General features: G+C 42.3%; 1 protein-coding gene and 1 pseudogene across 3 annotated transcripts in view; one reads left to right on the top strand and one right to left on the bottom strand.

Moving 5' to 3' along the window:
* The window catches only part of VPS39 (VPS39 subunit of HOPS complex), a 70,934-nt gene extending 62,842 nt beyond the window's left edge, over nt 1-8,092 (top strand). For all 3 annotated transcript variants that reach the window (XM_056810327.1, XM_001362136.4, XM_056810326.1), the window contains one exon: nt 400-8,092. In XM_056810327.1, coding sequence (XP_056666305.1) covers nt 400-475 — 76 coding nt within the window. In that variant the 3' untranslated portion in view covers nt 476-8,092. The remainder of the gene's footprint in view (nt 1-399) is intronic.
* Nucleotides 8,093-10,389: 2,297 nt separating this feature from the next.
* LOC130457152 (uncharacterized) lies at nt 10,390-19,120 on the bottom strand (annotated as a pseudogene).
* Nucleotides 19,121-19,516: the final 396 nt, after the last annotated feature.

Here is a 19,516-nt window from a genome sequence, read left to right as displayed (position 1 = left end):
CTAAACCAGCCTTGCCCCATGGGGGCCTCCTCATTCCCCGTGCCTGCCTTGGAGCTTGCACTGGAAATATTTGTACAGTAGATACCATATATTTGACATTATAGAAAACTCTGAGGAAATTATGATTTTCTTTTACTGACAGCCTCATAAGAGGTCACTGCATTTTTTCTTGGTCTGTACCCATCAGGCTGAAGCAGATAGACACAGCTTCTTTTTTCCTTCTGGTCAGAGATACATGGATGGCAGCTTGTCAGTCCTGGGAGACAGCTTGTTTGTTTTAGACTGACCAGAACTGCCTCTGTGCTGTTTTGAGGGCAGGAAGCTTTTCCTAGAAAAGCAGGGGGTGCTTCTTTTCTGGGGACCGGCCTCAATCTCCTTCTATTCCCCTTCCCCCTACAGTGCATTTGCCAGATATCCCAATGGAGTGGTTGTACACTACTTTTGTTCCAAAGAGGTCAACCCAACTGACACCTGAGCCTCACCCCTACTATGAGGTCAGTGGACTACAATTCCTGTGCTTCCCAGAAGAATGGAAGGAGTGGAAGCTCCTTAGGAAAAGAGAATACTTCTAAGAGGAGTCTTCTTATTTGGACACTGCTCGGTACCTTACAGCTTGGAGCGTCTCTGGACTAACTACTGACAACCCCAACAATGTCGGCCTTTTAAGAGGAAGAAAATGACTTGTACGGTTAAGTTGCTGGCAACTTTAAAGAATCTCTTTGATAACTTAGGATGTGAGGTAGATGCATCCTCTGGTGTTTGCATTATTACACACTAAGAAAACTTGTTTGGAGCATTTGTAACTGAATGGGAATTTTTCCATCAAGAACCTTTTTTTGCAAAGGTAAATGCATGTCTTCACAAAGACTTAGAGGCCACACTAACTGGAAAGTACAGTGAGAAGAGAAAAAAGAAAGAAAAAAAAAAGAAACTTCTACAAGCTGCACCATCTGTGTAGACAGAGCAACTAGCTTTCTATTTAAGGATGGGGTTTTTTTCTCCATCTAGTATTGGAACTAGACACTCCCAAGACATTTCCCTCTTGACTTCCTCCCCTTTATCTTTGTCTCCTTTCACTTTTATCACTTTTTCCTTCTTACTCTCTTCCACAGTTTCTGAGGCCAGGAATGATGAGTATTTGGCACTATATAATGTTTGACATGTATGGGACTAATTCTCCCAAATTTTTGTATCAGCTCTGCAAGTGTTAGGGGAGTGTGGGTGAGAAATGTAAATATGTCCTATTTGCACTGCACAATCAGTCACTCCTCCCTTTGGGAATGGGAGACGTGGAGGCCATCAATACCTTTCTAGGAAAGGAATTCTAAATCTACCCTCTGTTCAGTGGAGAATATGGGTCCTGCCAAGTTAGGACATCAGAAAGATTGGACCAGCATCTGAGCTGCTGATGTGAGAATATCCTTACAGACCCTGGCAGTGTTGACTTCTCCCAGCTCATTCACCAGCAGCATTAAAGTTGGTTTAATATTAGTAGATGATGCTACACCTCCTCTCCCTGCTATTGGCTAGTTCTTGCTTGCACACTATGCAGATTAAGTCTGGTTCCCAGTCTGCCAGTTTGTTTTGAGGGAGCTGGTGGGTTGGGTTGCCATACTGTAGGTGGTTGGGTCTCTGAGACATTAAGAGAAATTATCCAGTCAAGCTATAGTAGAGAGAGCTCTAGGACATTCGTGATCATATTCAGGGAGGGATAGGAGAAGGCAACAGCAGTAAGTGGGCTTTTAAAGTACCCCCCCTTCTCCCCACTTCCTGCCCCCAGAGGCCCCCACAAAGTTCTTTAAAGCACTGCTTAGGATACATTCTTGCTAGCCACAGGATTACTTGTGGTTATGTGGAATACAATTTGCAATACCCCTCACTTTAAAGGATTAGGACCTACTCTCTGCTGTCCCAATAGACAGACCAAGAACATGAAGGAGTGTGGGTGGAGTCCTGCATTCGGTCCTTAATGGGGATTTTGTGCACTTGACAGCTTCAATTTTATTGCCCTGATACCTTTCGTGGGTTGTTTGAAGCAGGGCTGAGTGATGGGGTAATGCATCCCTTCCTCTTTATTGGCCATAGTGGCCAACTCTTTCCTTTACTAGTGACCTGGGACCCTTTTTTCACTGTGGCATTTTGGCATCTCTTTCTGTGTGCTGTCAGGATTGCCTTCAAGCTTGTGGGGTCTATAGACTATTGCCAAGGGAGACTAGTAATAACCTGAAAGGGGTCCCAGTCCTCCATGGACCCATGTGTACTCTCTGAAGACATATTTGCCCCCAGATCTGCTATAACATTTTGGCTCATTATTGAGAGAAGTGATGGAGACAACTGGAAATATGTCTGAGAGAATGAAGAGTCTTTGGGAAAGCTGTGAAGCAAGAAAACGAGAAAGGACCAGTTATTAATCTTTCGTTATATACATAGCAGAAAAGAGTACTAGCACCATGCCGCCAAGCAGGTAGCTTGGAGTTGGGTAAGAGGGCTCTCCTCGGCTTTCCTGCCTTTGAAGCCCTCTAGGAGGCAAAGCTCATGTTTCATTGACCTAACACCTCTCTCTGGTTTCATTGATTGTGAGCCAGATTTGTTCAAAGCAATAGAATTAAAGAGTATGTGTGGTCTTACATGTTGCAAGCTGCTGCTTTGTCAACTCCATCTCTCTTCCTTTAGCCATACCCCTATCTAGCACCTCCTTTTGGGAGAAGTCTACCCAAAATGAGGTTTCGCCTACCATATTTATCTTAGTTGGGTATGAAATTGTCATAGTTACTAAGTGAGTTGTGGAAAAGGCACTGGAGAATAGCTTTATGGGATGAGCTGGTGACAATGATGATCTCTTGTTCCCTTCAATAATGATAATAAAATTTAATGAACCTTTCTATCTCTAGTTTTTTTTTTCCCCTTTGTGGATTTTAATTGAAAAACTAAAAGCAAAAGATGTTTGATGCTCACATATTTTTTGGAGTAAGAGGAAAGCCAGGAATCCTGGCAGAGTGAAGTGTAGACTGTACCTTGTTTATGTGTTTCAGCTACTTTGAGTGACTCAACTTTAGTTTTCACTTTAGTTTTATAAAATTGTAGTTTTAGAACTGAAAGTGGGAAGGCAGCTAGGTGGCTCAGTAGATTGAGAGTCAGTCCTAGAGATAGGAAGTCCTGAGTTCAAATGTGGTCTTAAACAGTTCCTAGCTTTGTAACCCTGGGCAAGTCACTTAACCCTTATTGCCCAGCCCTTACCTATCTTCTGCCTTGGAATCAATATACAGTATTGATTCTGAGAGGGCAGGTAAGGGTTTAAAAAACAAAACAAAGCTGAAAAGAACTTAGAGTTCATCTAGCCCCTCCCTCTCACATCCTGTCCAGTTCACCCTAATAAGGGTGATTCAGGGCTAGGGCTAGAAATAAAGGGAAGTCTTCTAGAATGCTTCATTTAGATGTGTTTTCTTAAGGTCCTTGTTATCCTTGGTCACTCACTTTTATTACTGACTTCAGAAGTAATCTATCCCCTCTGTCTTTTCTTCCTGGGCCCTGGAATTCTTTCCATAAAAAGTAGAGGTTGGTGGAGAGTAAGAGAAGGGTGACAGAAAGGCAGTTGTAAGAAAATAAAAGATTTTGATTCTCATGCAATTATAGCAGATTTACAGAAATTCTAGGGCTGTTGTTTGTATTAATGCTAACTGGCTTTTGTAATTTCTTCAATATTGATTAATAAATCATTAAACATTTATTAATTTCCTATTATGTCTCAGACACTGTGCTAAGTGGTGGGGACACAAAAAGGCAAATGACAGTCTGCCCTTAGGGAGCTTATTATCTAATTGAGGAAACAATATGCAAATATATATGTGTATGTATAAAGATACATATTTATATTTTTTTCTCTTTTCCAAACAATTTTCCCATTTTTATTCAACCAGTCTCATTTGAGTTTAGAATTCCTTTTTGAGTTCTTCTAGTGCTTGAGATCAAGTTCCATTTTTCTTTGGAGTTTTTGCATGTGGTTGCTTAGACTCACCATCCCCTGTTGATTCTGTGCTTTGCTCTTTGTCACTATATATATTTTCAAGGGTTAGGAGTTCCTTTTGCTGTTTACTCATTTTCCCCAATCTTTTTTTTTTGCCTGTGGACAGGTAATTCTGAAAGCTAAAGATTCTGTCTCCTCTGCTGCTGGCTTGTAGGGATCCGCTGTGAATTATTTTGCCTTGGGACTGAGTTTTCACCACAGCAGTACTACGGACTACTGGGCCTCACTGTGCCAGGGCCTGGGACTTCAAGGGGTGGGTCTGAGGTGCTTTTTAGTTGGTTTTCCCAGGTCCTGGGAAATTGGCCTATGCCCAAGTTTGAGATCTGGCCCATTAGGTTGGGGAATGGTTGGTTAGCTCTCCTCTGTGTGCAGTTTTGCTTCCACTTCCCCCTTATCCTGTAAAAATCACATCTCTGCCTACCTTTCAATTTGTGTTCTATGGGAGAGCCCTCTCAAGCTCTACTTTGCTGTTGGTTTTTGACTCCTGTTATTCTGAAACACTTTTAAAAGATTGATTTAGAAGGATTGTCAGAGTGGTTTCAGCTTTTGCTGCTACTAAGCTGCCATTTTGGCTCTGCTCCCCCCCCCCCCCCATTTTCCAAACAATTTTAATAAAATGATTCCCAGGGAATAATTTTTTAACATCAAGATCACATGTGGATATGTTACTGACCGTAACAATATAATGATTATATATAATTACATAAATAATAAACATAATAATGTAATTTGAACATTTGTTGGAAGATTCTCTTTCATAACATATACACAATAGCCCTAAAAGCTACATTTAGACAATATTCTTGCCACTGGCAAATAAATGTCTTTTTCCCTGATGCATATATATAAAATTTTATAAAACACAAGCCAAATCTAGAATAAATAGGAAGTAGTTAATGAGAAGGTACTAGAGTTAAAAGGGGTTAGAAAAGGCTTCTTGAAAAAGATGAGATTTTAGTTAGAATTTAAAGGAAGTCAGAGGGTGGTGGCTCAGTGGATAGACTGCCAGTCCTGGGTTCAAATCTGGCCTCAGACACTTCCTAACTGTGTGACTGGGCAAGTCACTTAACCCCATTTGCCTAGCCCATAATGGCCTTCTGTCTTAGAGTTGTTACTAGGACAGAAAATAAAGGTTTAAAAAAAGGAAGCTAGGAAGGTTGGTAGTTGGAGTGGACGAAGGAGAACATTCTGGACATGGAGAATATTCGGGAAGAATGACAGTAGATAAGAGATGGAGTGTCTTGTTGGCAAATCGCCAAATGGACAGTGTCACAGGATTGAAGAGTATGTGTTGGAGAATAAGGTGGAAAGGTAGGAGGATTCTAGGTTTTGAATGCCAAATATTTTATATTTTTTCCTGGAAGCAATAGAGAGCCACTGGAGTTTATTTCAGGGAGTGACATGATCAAGCATGTGCTTTAGGAAAATCATTTTGGTAACTGAATGGAGGATAGATTGGAGGAGGGAGAGACTTGAAGCACTAACCACAAACAGGCTATTGTAGTAAAGGTGATGAAAGCCTATACTAGAGGGGTTGCAATGTCAGAGAAAAGTGATCAATTTAAGAGATATAATGGTGAAGTTGATAGGTTCTGGCAACGATTTGGATATGGAGGATAAGACAGGTCAGAACTCAGGATTACTCCTAGGTTGTGAGCCCGAGGGACTGGAAGGATTGTGTTGCCCTCCAAAATAATAGAGATGTGGAGGGTTGGAGGGTTTAGGGGGGAAAAGAATGAACATTGTTTTCAACATATTGGGTTTAAGATATCTACTGCACATCATTTTGAAAAAATTGGGGGCATTTATTTTTAAAATAATATTCTTTTTTCTCCAATTACATGTAACAACAATTTTTAATATTTGTTTTTTAAAATTTTGAGTTCCATGCCCAAAGGGTGCTAAAATTGCTGATTGCCCTTTGACCCAGCCATAGCACTGCTAGGTTTGTACCCCAAAGAGATAATAAGGAAAAAGACTTGTACAAGAATATTCATAGCTGTGCTCTTTGTGGTGACAAAAAAAAAAAATTGGAAAATGAGGGGATGCCCTTCACCTGGGGAATGGCTGAACAAACTGTGGTATATGTTGGTGATGGAATACTATTGTGCTCAAAGAAATAATAAAGTGGAGGAATTCCATGTGAACTGGAATGACCTCCAGGAAGTGATGCAGAGTGAGAGGAGCAGAACCAGGAGCACATTTTATACAGAATGATGCCCTGGTACAATCGAATATAATGGACTTCTCTACTAGTAGCAATGATCCAGAACTATTCAAAGTAGCAAAGATCCAGAACTATTCAAAGGGACTTATGAGAAAGAACACTATCCACATCCAGAGGAAGAACTATGGAAAAGGAAACACAGAAGAAAAACAACTGCTTGATCACATGGGTTGATGGGGATATGAATGGGAAAGTGGACTCAAAATGATCACCCTAGTGCAAATATTAATAATATGAAAATGGGTCTTGATCAATGACACGTGGAATTGTGGAATTGTGCGTCGGATACAGGAAAGGGGTAGAGGAATGGGAGGGAAAGAACATGGAAAAATATTCTAAATCATGTAATTAAATAAAATTTTTAAAAATTAAAATAAAACATAAAATTTTTTTTTGAGTTCCAAATTCCCACCCTTTCCCCCTGGTAAGCAACTTGATATAGGTTATACATGTGCAATCATACATTTTCACATTAGTCATGTTGTGAAGGAAAACACAGATTAAAAAAAAAAAACATAAAAAAAAACCTTGTCAATCTGCATTCAGACTCCATCAGTTCTTTCTTTGAAAGCAGATAGCATATTTCATCATGAGCCCTTTGGAATGTCTTGGATCATTGTATTGCTGAGAATAACTAAGTCATTTACAGTTGATCATCATACAATATTGCTATTACTGTGTACAATGTTCTCCAGGTTCTGCTCATTTCACTTTGCATCAGTTCATATAAGTCCATGTTTTTTCTAAAATTATCCTGCTTATCATGTCTTAAAAAAAAAAATCTCTGAGATAGACCCAGGAGTGTCATCGTTGGATCCAAGGGTATGCAGAGTTTTATAGCCCTTTGGGCATAGTTCCAGTATATTTGGATCAGTTCACATCTCCACTAACAGTACACATCCAGTTTGAGATTAGAAATTGAAGGTCTGCAGAGAGGTTGGGGCAGGATAGGTAGATCTGAGAGAGACCCAGCATAGAAATGGCAATTAAATTCATGGGAGCTGATGAAATCACCAAGTGAAGTGGTAATAGAAGAGTTTTGAGGGCTTAGGAGAAAACTCTGGGGGCTACCTACATATAAGAGTGTGGTCTGGAAAAGGAGACAGAAGGAAGTTGTCAGATAGGAGGAGGATCAGTAGAGAGCAGTGTCCCAAAAACCTAGAAAGAAGAGAGTATCAAGGAGGAGGGAATGATCAATAGTGGCAAAGGCTTCTGAGAGGCCAAGGAAAATGAGGACTAAGAAAAGGTTGAATTTGGGAACTATAGAGAACTATTAACTTTGGAGAGAGAGTGGAGGTAGGTATTGTATAGATGACCTTTGAGTTTAGCTCCAAAGAGCAGAAGAGCTAGAGGATGACAGCTGGATCAAGGGAGGGGTTTTCAGAGTAGGAGTAACATGGGCTGGTTTATAAGCAGAAGGGGAAGAGCCAGAAGTACTCCTGAAAGAATGTGAATTTCTCTCCCTTCTAGCTTTCATTTTCTGGAGCAGTGAAAAGAGGATGCAGACACCCTCCCTCCCCTCTTCCTTTCGGCCACCTCTTCCCAGTGGAGTCAGCTCCCTTATCTCTTTGCCCAGAGTCATCACCATGAGTCACCCTTTGTGAGGCACTGGTACATACCCATTGTGATTGGTCAAGTGCAGATGGATTTTCTTCCTCTGTTTCAGGTCATTCATCCTGTCTGTCTACAGTACAGTGATACACCAGAGTAGAGTAGAGAAGTTGGTGAATTTTGTCTTTCTTTTACCATTTTCTCTCAGAATGGCATGCCATAATCTGTCTGGGCTGAGACTGAAACTGAAAAACAAGGCCATGAGTGAAGGCATAGCCTGATGGAGCAAGGTCAGACCTTATTACTGGCACTGTCTCCTGTGATGGAATTAGCTTCTAAAACTCTGATTTCTGTAGAGTTCTACAAACTGCCACAGGGGAGCAATGATCCTGAGGGTGACTGCCAGCTAGCAGAGAGGGGCCGTGGAAGACCCCAGGGCTTGAGTTTGGTGCTCCAACTTAAGAGAAGCGGACTTTCTCCTCTGGTTTTAGTCTGAACTTGCCCCATGTCTTCTTTCTTTTTACTCTGAATAATTTTACTTTTAGATATTTGTTTCCCAGATTCTACCTGGTGGAGGATGAGAGGTGGATAGGAATGGCCTCATTTTTGCAGAGGAAAATGGTGCTGGTAACTATGTCCCTACATCAGTGGTGATGGTGGTTTCTGGAGATGGAAAAGGAACTTTATATGTGGTGGTCCTGTTACAGCTTGGGGGCTAATGGCCACAGGGAAGATGGACCTAATGTCTTCCACTGTCTTTGCTAAGGAGAGGATTCTCCTGATGGGGTCAGGTTGCTCATTGGCCAGGTTGGCTACTGTGTCTTCTCTGTAGTAAAGAATACGGCCACCTAATAAGTTGGATAAACCATATTTGGGGGAGATTGTTTGAGCAGAGACCATGGGGGCTTGTACAAGTCTAAAGACACCTTTGAACCTTTCTCTACTACTGCACCAGTAGATTGCTTAGTGTTATTTGAGAGTGGAGGGGGATGGGGGTGGTTGTGAAATGGTTTTTGAAAAATTTGGTAACTGTATTTCAAAATAATCAGTTTCCTTTGTAACTATTAATTATATATTATATTTAAAAATATTATTCTAGGCTTTGTGGACAAGAGAGCCTGGCCTGAAATTGGGACGACTTGGGTTCAAATCTTCCTGCCTATGTGACCCTGGGCAAGTCATTTTACCCCAAATGCTTAGCCCTTACTGCTCTTCTGCCCTGGTACTCATACCTGTAGCAATTCTAAGAGAGAAAGTAAGAGTTTTTTTAAAAATTCTTCTGAGAAAGAGTCCATAGGCATACCGGTCACTGTCAAACAAGTCTATGACAAACAAATTTCCTATCTTAGAAAGATGGTGCATAGAATCTGGGAGAGGTGTGGTTGGCCTCATGCATTCTTAATATTCCTTCCTTTGACTCTCAAAATTCCAGTGTGATTCGGAACTCCTGGATGGCTGCTGCATAAATAATACTGAACTAGAAAAAGACCTGACCTCGGGTCCCAGCCCTGCCATTCACTAGCTATGTGATTTTGGAGGAAATTGCTTAATCTTGCTAAGATCCAGTTTTTTAATCTCTAGAAAAGAAGTCATATATGTATGTCCTAGTTACATCATGGAGTTGGGATGAAACGTGAGATATTCTGTAAGGGAAGATCTGAAGGCCACAAAAAGGTAATAAAATTTGTCACTTTTTGCAGATATGATTTTATATATATGTATATATAATCCTAGAGATTCAACTAAAAATTAATTGGAAAAATATTAATAATTTTAGCAAAGTAGCAAGATAGAAGCTAAACCCACATAAATCATCAGTATTCCTATATATCACCAACAATGTCTTGCAAGAAGCAGTAAGAGGGGGCAGCTGGGTGGTTCAGTGGATGGAGAGCCAGGCCCAGAGAAGGGAGGTCCTGGGTTCAAATCTGGCCTGATACGTTCTAGCTGTGTGACCCTGGGCAAGTCACTTAATCCCCATTGCCTAGCCCTTGCTGCTCTTCTGCCTTAGAGCCAATACACAGTATTGATTCTAAGATGAGGGTAAGGGTTTTTAAAAAATAAAATAAAAATAAATTAATATAATGCATGTTTTTGGAATTCTAAAGGAAAAGCAACAAATTTGCAAAGTAACTTAATGAATATATAATATATTAATTATATTATAAATTATTATAATATAATAAATTATTATATTGTGCATAATAAATTAACAATATAAAATATTAAAGAAACACAGGGCCCATCCCCATAAAGCATTTATTGAAAGATTTAATTCTTCTATACCACAGAGGATAGAAGGGATGGAGAGACATTCTTAGAACACTGGCAAACCAAGTGTTCTATTTCCTGTGCCATACCATCTCTCTCCCGGCTGCTGCTAAGGAGAAGGCCTCCCCCTTTCCCCAGCCGCCTCTTTCTTAGGCCTGCAGCTTAGCTCTTATAGCTGGGGTGCCGGCCTTCCAAGATGGGGTGGGGATACGGAGAGCCTGAGGCTCTTTTCTCTGTCCAAAGTCCTGCCGCGGATAGCCAAGTCTGGCTAGGATCTACCCATTCCCGCTCGCTGAGAGTTGAAAAAGAGGACCTGTCAGAGCCCCGCGGATGCTGTTTCTGACGATGAAGAGGACCCCCATGTGCCCCCTGGACTGCACGACGCCCTCGTGAATCGCTTCTTGAAAAATGACCGGACACCAGGTAAGGTGGGAGAGGCTCTGGGTGTGGTCACTCCTCCCCGGGCTCTCGGAGGCTCCCTGAGCCCCGGGTGGGTAGGGGGGCCCCCAGGCGCCTCCCGATCCGAGGGGAGAGGCTTCCCAGCTTCTCCAAGTAGGCGAAGTGCTTGCCCCGCCCCTGCCCTGCCTACCGCCTCTTTCGCTAGGTAGGAATCCACACACCGGAGAGACGGCGCTGAGCCACGCCCCCTACCGAGAGATGAACTTCGCCTCGGAGCCCCGGAGTTAGACGGCCGAGACCGCGTCCAGACCAGCGCCGCCGACTGGCTGCTGCCGAGGAGAGCCCCTCCCACCCCTCTGGGGGGATGAGTCACCGGCCCTGAGGGTTTAAGCGGAGGGCGGGCAGAGCAAGCTGTCAGCTGCTTCAGCCTGCGGGGCCTGCTGGGAGTCCGGGCTCTTCCTGACCATGACTCCCTCCCCAGGGCGAAGACCCTCCTGGCCCATCCCTGTAGGGACGCTGGGGATTCTCATATTGCTTTGGAAATAGAAGGTGGTTGTGTGTGCGGGTAACCTGAGAGCAAGGCTGTGAGTGGGTGGGTGTTCCTGTGTCTGTGTGTGTGTGTTTCTGTATATGTGTCTGTTTCTGTCTGTGTGTTTCTGTCTTAGTATCTGTGTGCCTGTATGTTTATCTGTGTTTCTGTGTGTTTATATATGTATGTTTCAGTGTCTCTGTGTGTCTCTGTGTGTCTGTGTGCTTCTACATGTGTCTGTTTCAGTGTGTGTCTGTGTTTCTACATGTGTCTGTTTGTGTGTCTGTGTGTTTCTATATATGTGTCTTCGTGTCAGCATATCTGTCTGTGTGTTTCTGTCTTAGTATCTGTGTGCCTGTATGTTTATCTGTGTTTCTGTGTGTTTATATATGCATATGTTTCGGTGTCTGTGTGCATATCAGTGTGTCTGTGTGTTTCTACATATGTGTCTTCGTGTGTCAGTATATCTGTGTGTGTTTCTAAATATTATATTTCTAGATATTGTCTATTTCTGTCTGTTTGTACCTGTCAGTGTGTGCCTGTGTTTCTGTGTGTGTATCTGTGTTTCTATATTTCTATATATGTCTATTTCTGTCTGTTTGTGTCTGTGTACATGTCAGTGTGTCTATGTGTTTCTGTGTGTGTTTCTATATATTTCTAGATGTGTGTCTGTTTCTGTCTGATTGTGTCTGTGTGCATGTAAATGTGTGTCTCTGTGTGTCTGTGTGCACGTTAGTGTGTGTCTATGTGTTTCTGTGTGTGTGTTTCTATATATTTCTATATGTATGTCTGTTTCTGTCTGGTTGTGTCTGTGTGCATGTAAATGTGTGTCTCTGTGTGTGTGTGTGTGCACGTTAGTGTGTGTCTGTGTTTCTGTGTGTGTTTCTATATATTTCTATATGTGTGTCTGTTTCTGTCTGATTGTGCCTGTGTGTATGTAAATGTGTGTGTGTTTGTGTGCACATTAGTGTGTGTCTATGTGTTTCTGTGTGTGTTTCTATATATTTCTATATGTGTGTCTGTTTCTGTCTGATTGTGTCTGTGTGCATGTAAATGTGTGTCTCTGTGTGTCTGTGTGCACGTTAGTGTGTGTCTATGTGTTTCTGTGTGTATCTGTGTCTGTGTTTCTATATATTTCTATATATGTGTCTATTTCTGTCTGTGTCTGTGTGCATGTCAGTGTGTCTATGTGTTTCTGTGTGTGTTTCTATATATTGCTATATGTATGTCTGTTTCTGTCTGATTATGTATCTGTGTGCATGAAAATGTGTTCCTGTGTCTGTGTGTGTCTGTGTGCATGTCAGTGTGTGTGTATGTTTCTGTATGTATCTGTGTGTCTGTGTGTTTCTATATATTTCTACATATGTGTCTATTTCTGTTTGTATCTATATACATGTCAGTGTGTGTCTGTTTCTGTGTGTGTATCTGTGTGCCTGTGTGTTTCTATATATGTGTCTGTTTCTGTCTGTGTGCATGTCAGAGTGTGTATTTCTATATATTTTTATATATGTATCTCTTTCTGTCTGTGTCCCCATGTCTGGGTGTGTTTCTAGGTGTATATATGTTTCTTTCTGTGTGTCTGTGCTTCTATATATGTGTTTCTGTATGTATCTGTGTGCCTGTATGTTTCTATAATATGTGTCTGTTTCTGTCTGTATGCATGTTAGTGTATGTCCCTGTGTCTGTCTGTGTGTCTGTTTCTGTCTGTGTGTCCCTATGTCTGTGTGTCTGTCTGTGTATCTGTGTGTGTATCTGTGCCTGTGTGTTTCTATATATGTTTATTTCTGTCTGTGTGTTGCTATGTCTCTGTGTGTATGTTTCTACATATGTGTCTGTTTCTATCTGTGTTTATCTGTGTGTTCCTATGTATGTGTCTGTGTGTCTGGTACATGTCAGTGTGTATCTGTCTGTCCCTGTGTCCATATGTGTGTGTTTTTGTCTTAGTATCGGTGTGCCTGTGTGTTTCTATATATGTGTCTGTTTCTGTCTGTGTGTTCATCTATGTATGTGTATCTGTGTGTGTCTGTGTATGTTTGTGTGTGCATCTGTGTTTCTATATATGTGTCTGTGTGTTTCTATATATGTGTCTGTGTGAATGTCAGTGTGTCCCTGTATCTGTGTGTATCTGTTTCTACATATGTTTCTGTTTGTGTGTGTCTGTGCATGTCAGCGTGTGTCTATGCCTATTGTGTATGTGTTTCTATATATGTGTCTGTTTCTGTCTCTGTGTGTTTATTTGTTTTTGTGTCTGTCTCTCTGTATATGTGTGTATGTCTGTGTGTGTCTGTGCATCTGTGTGTCTGTGTGTGTGTCTGTGAGTGTATCTGTGTGTTTGTATGTACCTCTGTGTGTGTGTCTGTGTCTGTATTTGTCTTTGTGTGTCTGTTTGTATATCTGTGAGTGTGTCTATGTGTCTGTGTATGTGTGTGGGTTGTCTATGTGTGTCCATGTGTGTATTTCTGTGTACATCTGTGTGTGTCCATGTGTACATCTATTTATATGTCTAGGTGTGTCTGTGTGTGTCCATCTGTGTGTTTCTGTATGTATATGTGTGTGGGTATGGGTTTGTTTGTGTCTGTATGTGTGCTCTATGTGTGTCTTTGTGTGTCTGTGTGTGTCAGTATGTTTCTGTGTCTATGTATTTATCCACGTGTGTCTGTGTGCATGCCTGTGTGTATCTGTCTGTGTCTCTATGTCTCTTTGTGTTTCTGTCTGTGTGTATATGTTAGTGTGTCTCTATATCTGTCTGCAAGTGTCAGTGTGTCTCTGCATGTCTGCATGTGTGTGTGTGTCTGAGTGTGTGTCTCTGTCTGTGCTTCTGTGCATGTTTCTGTGTGTGTCTGCATGTGTCAGTGTGTCTCTGCATGTCTGCATGTGTGTGTGTGTCTGAGTAGACATGCGTGTGTCCGAGTGTCTGCGTGTGTACCTGTTTGCATCCTGTGTGGATTCAGAGCAATCAGGCTGAGGGAGAATGATTACAGTGTAGACAAGGGAGTTCTGTTCTCTTTTTTCTTGCTAAGTGGGCCCATGTAGAAATTCCATCCAAGCCGAGGTTGAGATATGTGGTAGAAAGTCCACTGGCTTGTGGAGTCAGAAGGACTGGATTCAAATCCTACCTTTGAGGCTTACAACCTTACTTGCCTGTGTCTTGGTTTCCTCCTCTCTATACTGAGGGGCTGAAATGCTTTGTCTTTAGAAGTCTCTTCTAGCTTTAGACCTAGGAGGCTAGGGTAGAGCCAGAGCTCAGGCCCCTGGGCGATTGCCTAAGACCAAAGACCAAAAATATGTGGACACCAGCCTGTCTCCTCTGAGGAGCACGGGGTTCCGGTCCTGAGTGACCTGTAGCAATTGTCAGCAGAGGGCAGGAAGCAGGGTCATACTAAGATTCCTAGGAACCCCTGGAAGAATCTGAGCCAGCAGGTTTACGGAACTGCCCCTAATTGCCCCTAATTGGCTCTTTAAACTTGGGTGATGTTCCTGAGTCAGGAGTACAGTCATCTCCCTCGGCAAATAGGAAATTCTTTGGAGAAAGACAGAGAGAAGGAGGGAGGGAGAGAGAGGGAGAGGACAGGAGACAAGACACAGACAGAAGAGGAAGGGAGAAGAAGGAAAGAGGAAAGGATGAAAGAAGAAAAGGAGAGAAGAGGTGAGGGAGAGAAAAGAAAAGAGAAGCGTGAAAAAGGAGAGAAAAGACAGGAGAGAGGGGGGAGAGGGATAGAGAGGGAGGAGAGAGGGAAAGGGAGAGAGAGGGAAAGGAAGGGAGAGGGAGGGAGAGGGAGAGAGGGGGGAGAGAGAGAGGAAGAGGAACAGGGAGAGGGAAAGGAAGAGGGAGGGAGAGGGAAGGAGAGGGAGAGAGTTCGGGGAGAGGGGGGGAGAGAGAAAGAGAGAGAGAGAGAGAGAGAGGAACAGGGAGAGGGAAAGGAAGAGGGAGGGAGAGAGAGAGAGGGAGAGAGAGAGAGAATGTAAAGGACAAAGGTATTATAAAGGACAAGGTATAGGTAGGTAGGACTGGGAGAGACCCCCTGGCTTCAGTTTTTTTTTTAAGCCCTTACCTTCCATCTTAGAATCAATACTGTATATTGGTTCTAAGAAGAGCAGTAAAGGCTAGGCAGTGGGGGTTAAGTGACTTGCCCAGGGTCACGAATCCAGGAGCTCCCGTCTCCAGGCCTGGCTCTCTAACCACTGAGCCATTTAGCTGCCCTTCCTGGCTTCAGTTGTCTCCTCCAACAAGTGTACTGTGTGACTCTAAACAAATGTGCTCCTGTCTTCTCCTTACTTCCTTTCCTCTGATCCATATGAGACTAAATGGAAATGGACATCTAAGAGTTCTGGGAGGGTTGGCAGATTTTAAGCCAGTAGATACACAGGATATATTCTGAGCAGACCATGTATGGATGACTTGGGCAAGTGCAGGGGTAGTGAAGGAGGGGGAGACCCCACCAGCAATGGCCACAAAGCCAATTCTTTTCTTTTCTTTTTACCATGTATAAGTAATACATTTCCACATATGTTTTCTGAAGTTATAATTTGTCTCCCTCTCTGCTTTCCCACGCCCTCCTGGAGCTGGCAGGCAGTTAACTCTGGGTTATACCTGTATTATCACATAAAACGTTTTTCCATATTATTCATTTTTGTAAGTGAATAATCATATAAAACCCAAATCCCCCAACAGATACCCAAATAAACAAGTGAAATGTCTGCTTTTATCTGCATGCCGACTCCTGCAGTTCTTTCTCTGGAGGCAGAGAACATTCCAGAAAACCAATTCCAGCTAAATGGAACTAACTACATCCTCCCTTGCTACTCAGGCTAAGGTAGCTCCCACCACGCAGAAGCTTTAGGAAAAAGAAATGGTTGGGGGGGAAGCTGGGTGGCTCAGTGGATGGAGAGCCAGGCCCAGAGATGGAAGGTCCTGGGTCAAAATCTGGCCTCAGATACTTCCTAGCTGTGTGACCCTGGGCAAGTCACTTGACCCCCATTGCCTAGCCCTTACCACTCTTCTGCCTTGGAACCAGTACACAGTATTGATTCCAAGATGGGAGATGAGGGTTTAAAAAAATAAAGAAAATAAAGAAATGGTTAGGAGTCCATAAGAAGGGGGTGGAACTAAGATGGTGGCTTAGTTGCAGAGAAAGTCTGAAACTGTTCTGAATATCCTTCCAAATTGATCTTTAAAAGGCACCTCAAACAGGAGGTCCTGGGTTCAAATTCGGCCTTAGACATTTCTGAGCTGTGTGACCTGGATAAGTCACTTAACCCCCGTTGCCTAGCCCTTACCACTCTTCTGCCTTAGAACCAAAACACAGTATTGATTCTAAGATGGAAAGTAAGGATTGAAAAAATAAAAGACACCTCAAAAGGACCAGCATCAAAGTAGGAGCTTTCCCACTGAACACAAAGTGAAAAGTAGGCAGAGTGGATTTCCATGATATAAGGGAAAATTGGAAGCAAAACTGCAAACAGAAAAGTTCAGGCTGACCCCCACCTTCCCCACCAGACTCAGAACTGGGACATAGGCAACTTCAGGATCCCAGATCGGGGGCTACATCAACAAAAGAGTATCTCAGACCTACCTTTTGAGCTCCCAGGCCCTGGCAGTGAGGTCTGGAGCTCTGGAGCTCTGGGTGCTAGCAGAGGGGAAGACATCCCCAGGGCAAAACCCGAGAGCCAGAAGCTAAGACAGAAAAGGCCAGTAACTTGCAGATTTGGGGGGGGGGGGCAGTATTGACTCCAAGATGGAAGGTAAGGGTTTAAAAAAAATCTATGATTGATTATTGATTATAAATGTTTTGTGATGCCTATCTTTATGTAAATTCTGTGCCAGGGAAAGCAAATTGAAGGTGCCAATGACTAGCTGGAAATATTCCAGGATTTAATTGAGTCAAAGATCTAAATCTCTTGTTCCAAATATTAGAATTTCTCCCTAATTGGAGGATATATGAACTATATGTGAGAAGATTTTATGATGATAATTTTTAATAGTAATTAGTAAAAAAAAACTCCTAAAGTAGCAGAGAGAATATAAAATTGTGCCTAGTAGTCTTGAAACCACCATGATGGTTTCCTCTTTTTCTTCCCCAGTTTATGAAAGGAAGATTTATTTAACAATATAACACTTAGCCTAATACACCTAAAAGAAAATCAGAATACAATGAAAGATTTAAATGAAGGCCTCAGAATTTTTTTAATTGAAAATTTTATTTAATTAATTTTGAATATTTTTCCATGGTTACATGATTCATGTTCTTTCTCTACTCCCCTCCCCCCACCATAGCTGACATGCAGGGTTTTACAAATGTCATTGATCAAGACCTATTTTCATATTATTGATGTTTGCACTAGGGTGATCGTTTAGAGTCTGCATCCCCAATCATATCCCCATTGACCCATCTGATCAAGCAGTTGTTTTTCTTCTGTGTTTCTGCTCCCACAGTTCTTTCTCTGGATGTGGATAGTGTTCTTTCTCATAAGTCCCTCAGAATTGTCCTGGATCATTGCATTGCTACTAGTAGAGAAGCCCATTACATTTGATTGTACCACAGTGTATCAGTCTCTGTGTACAATGTTCTCCTGATTCTGCTCCTCTCGCTCTTCATCACTTCCTGGAGGTTGTTCCAGTCTCCATGGAATTCCTCCACTTTATTATTCCTTTTAGCACAATAGTATTCCATCACCAAGAGATACCACAGTTTGTTCAGACATTCCCCAATTGAAGGGCATCCCCTCATTTTCCAATTTTTGGCCACCACAAAGAGCACAGCTATGAATATTCTTGTACAGGTCTTTTTCCTTATGATCTCTTTGGGGTACAAACCTGGCAGTGCTATGGCTGGATCAAAGGGCAGACAGTCTTTTAAAGCCCTTTGGAAGGCCTCAGGATTTAATACAAACACCAAGACCAAAATCTAAAGTATCAGTATTGTGTCTCACAATTGTCTCCATTAACTTAAAAAAAAAAAGTTAAAAGTGCATGCCCTTTGCTGGTGGAGTTGTGAATTGATCCAACCATTCTGGAGGGCAATTCGGAACTATGCCCAAAGGACTGCTTGCTCCTGCTGTCGAATTCAAGAAGAGTTCTATATATCTGTGCTGCCTCTTTGCTTTGTCTTTTGACATAGCTGTCACAGCATCTTGATGAGTAGTAAATTCAGCATTTGCATTTCTAGTCACTCAGCCGTTGGGTCCAATTTCAACGAGTATTTGAACAGGGTTGAGTGGTGAGAAAAAATTGTAAATATCCCTTTCATTAGCTCTGTAAGGCATCTCATGGGCACCCAACGGCCCGTCGTACTTTGGAAAGTAGACCCACCATCTCCATATCTATAATCGGACGTTCCGGAAAAAAAAGTAATTTTGAAGCCTTCCAAATCTATCAGACCCAAAGCCATATCCATCATTATACCCATTGTGGTCATCACAGCCTCCACAGCCTCCACTCTAGGCACCTTGCCTCATTCTTTCAAACCCAGCTCCTCTCCCAGTGCTGTTTTAGCCTCTGCCAGCACCTAGCCTGTCATAAGGACCTGGCCGCTGCCTAGACATTAGCTTTCAAGGAGGAACCTAATGAGGACGAACTTTTACCTGGATGCTCTCAAAGATTTCAATGCGCCTGTGCCCTATTCTTTCCTTGTGTTTCTTTAAAGCCTTTTCAACTATTTCCTGTGAAGTAAACTGCACGATTGCCTCTCCCATACTTGTCCCCTGGAAGTCCATCGGCAGTATTATTCCGTTTGACATAATTTCCAACTCTGAAAAAAACGGGACAGTTTCTTCCTTGCTACAGCCAAATGGGAGTCTCTAAGGCACACAAAGCCATCATTGGCAGTGCCAGGACTATTTGACCAGTATGCTTCAACACCCAATCCATACTTCAACATATCTGTGTCCCATGACTTCTCTGTCTTTTTTCAGTGCCAATTTGACTTCAATTTCTGATTCAACTTTAACAAATGATTCTCCCCTTGGTCTCTCTTCTCAGATATAGATGAAACAAATTCCTGATGCCCTATTTTGAATTTTGAAGTCTGAGAAGAAGCATTAGACTTCATTGGCAAGCAGGACCAGGGCAAGCCCCAGACTTCCCCACAAAGCCTTCTCCACCTTTGGTGCTCAGCATCATCTTGTTTGGTCAGTGGTGATGACCCGATACTTGACTTCGGTAGTGGCTAGGAAGAAATTTGGTTTTCTCTTAAGGGAGGCTGTAGCTTACAGAATCTGTGCCTAGAAACCAGTGTTATAAGATTAGACCTGATGGTTTTAAAGTCATCCTGACAGCCTCTCCCCTTAAAGGAGATTTTAAACTTATAGTATATACTCATGGAAAAAATGCTGACAATAATATTTTTCAAAGGTTAGTAAAACTGTGTTCTCTAAATAATAATTTGTTTATGTCCAACTTGCTTTCTTCCTCATAATAACCCCCCACGATATTTTGCCCTGACTCCTGCTATGCAATTTGGCCACCTCCATAGAGGCTATCCAAAATCACATAATAAAAAATTCACTCTCAGAAGAA

This window comes from Monodelphis domestica, chromosome 1 (assembly GCF_027887165.1).
Source record: "Monodelphis domestica isolate mMonDom1 chromosome 1, mMonDom1.pri, whole genome shotgun sequence".
In the NCBI taxonomy this organism is placed as follows: Eukaryota; Metazoa; Chordata; class Mammalia; order Didelphimorphia; family Didelphidae; genus Monodelphis; species Monodelphis domestica.
Note: the sequence above shows the minus strand (reverse complement) of the source record. Positions and strands in the feature narration are given on the sequence as shown.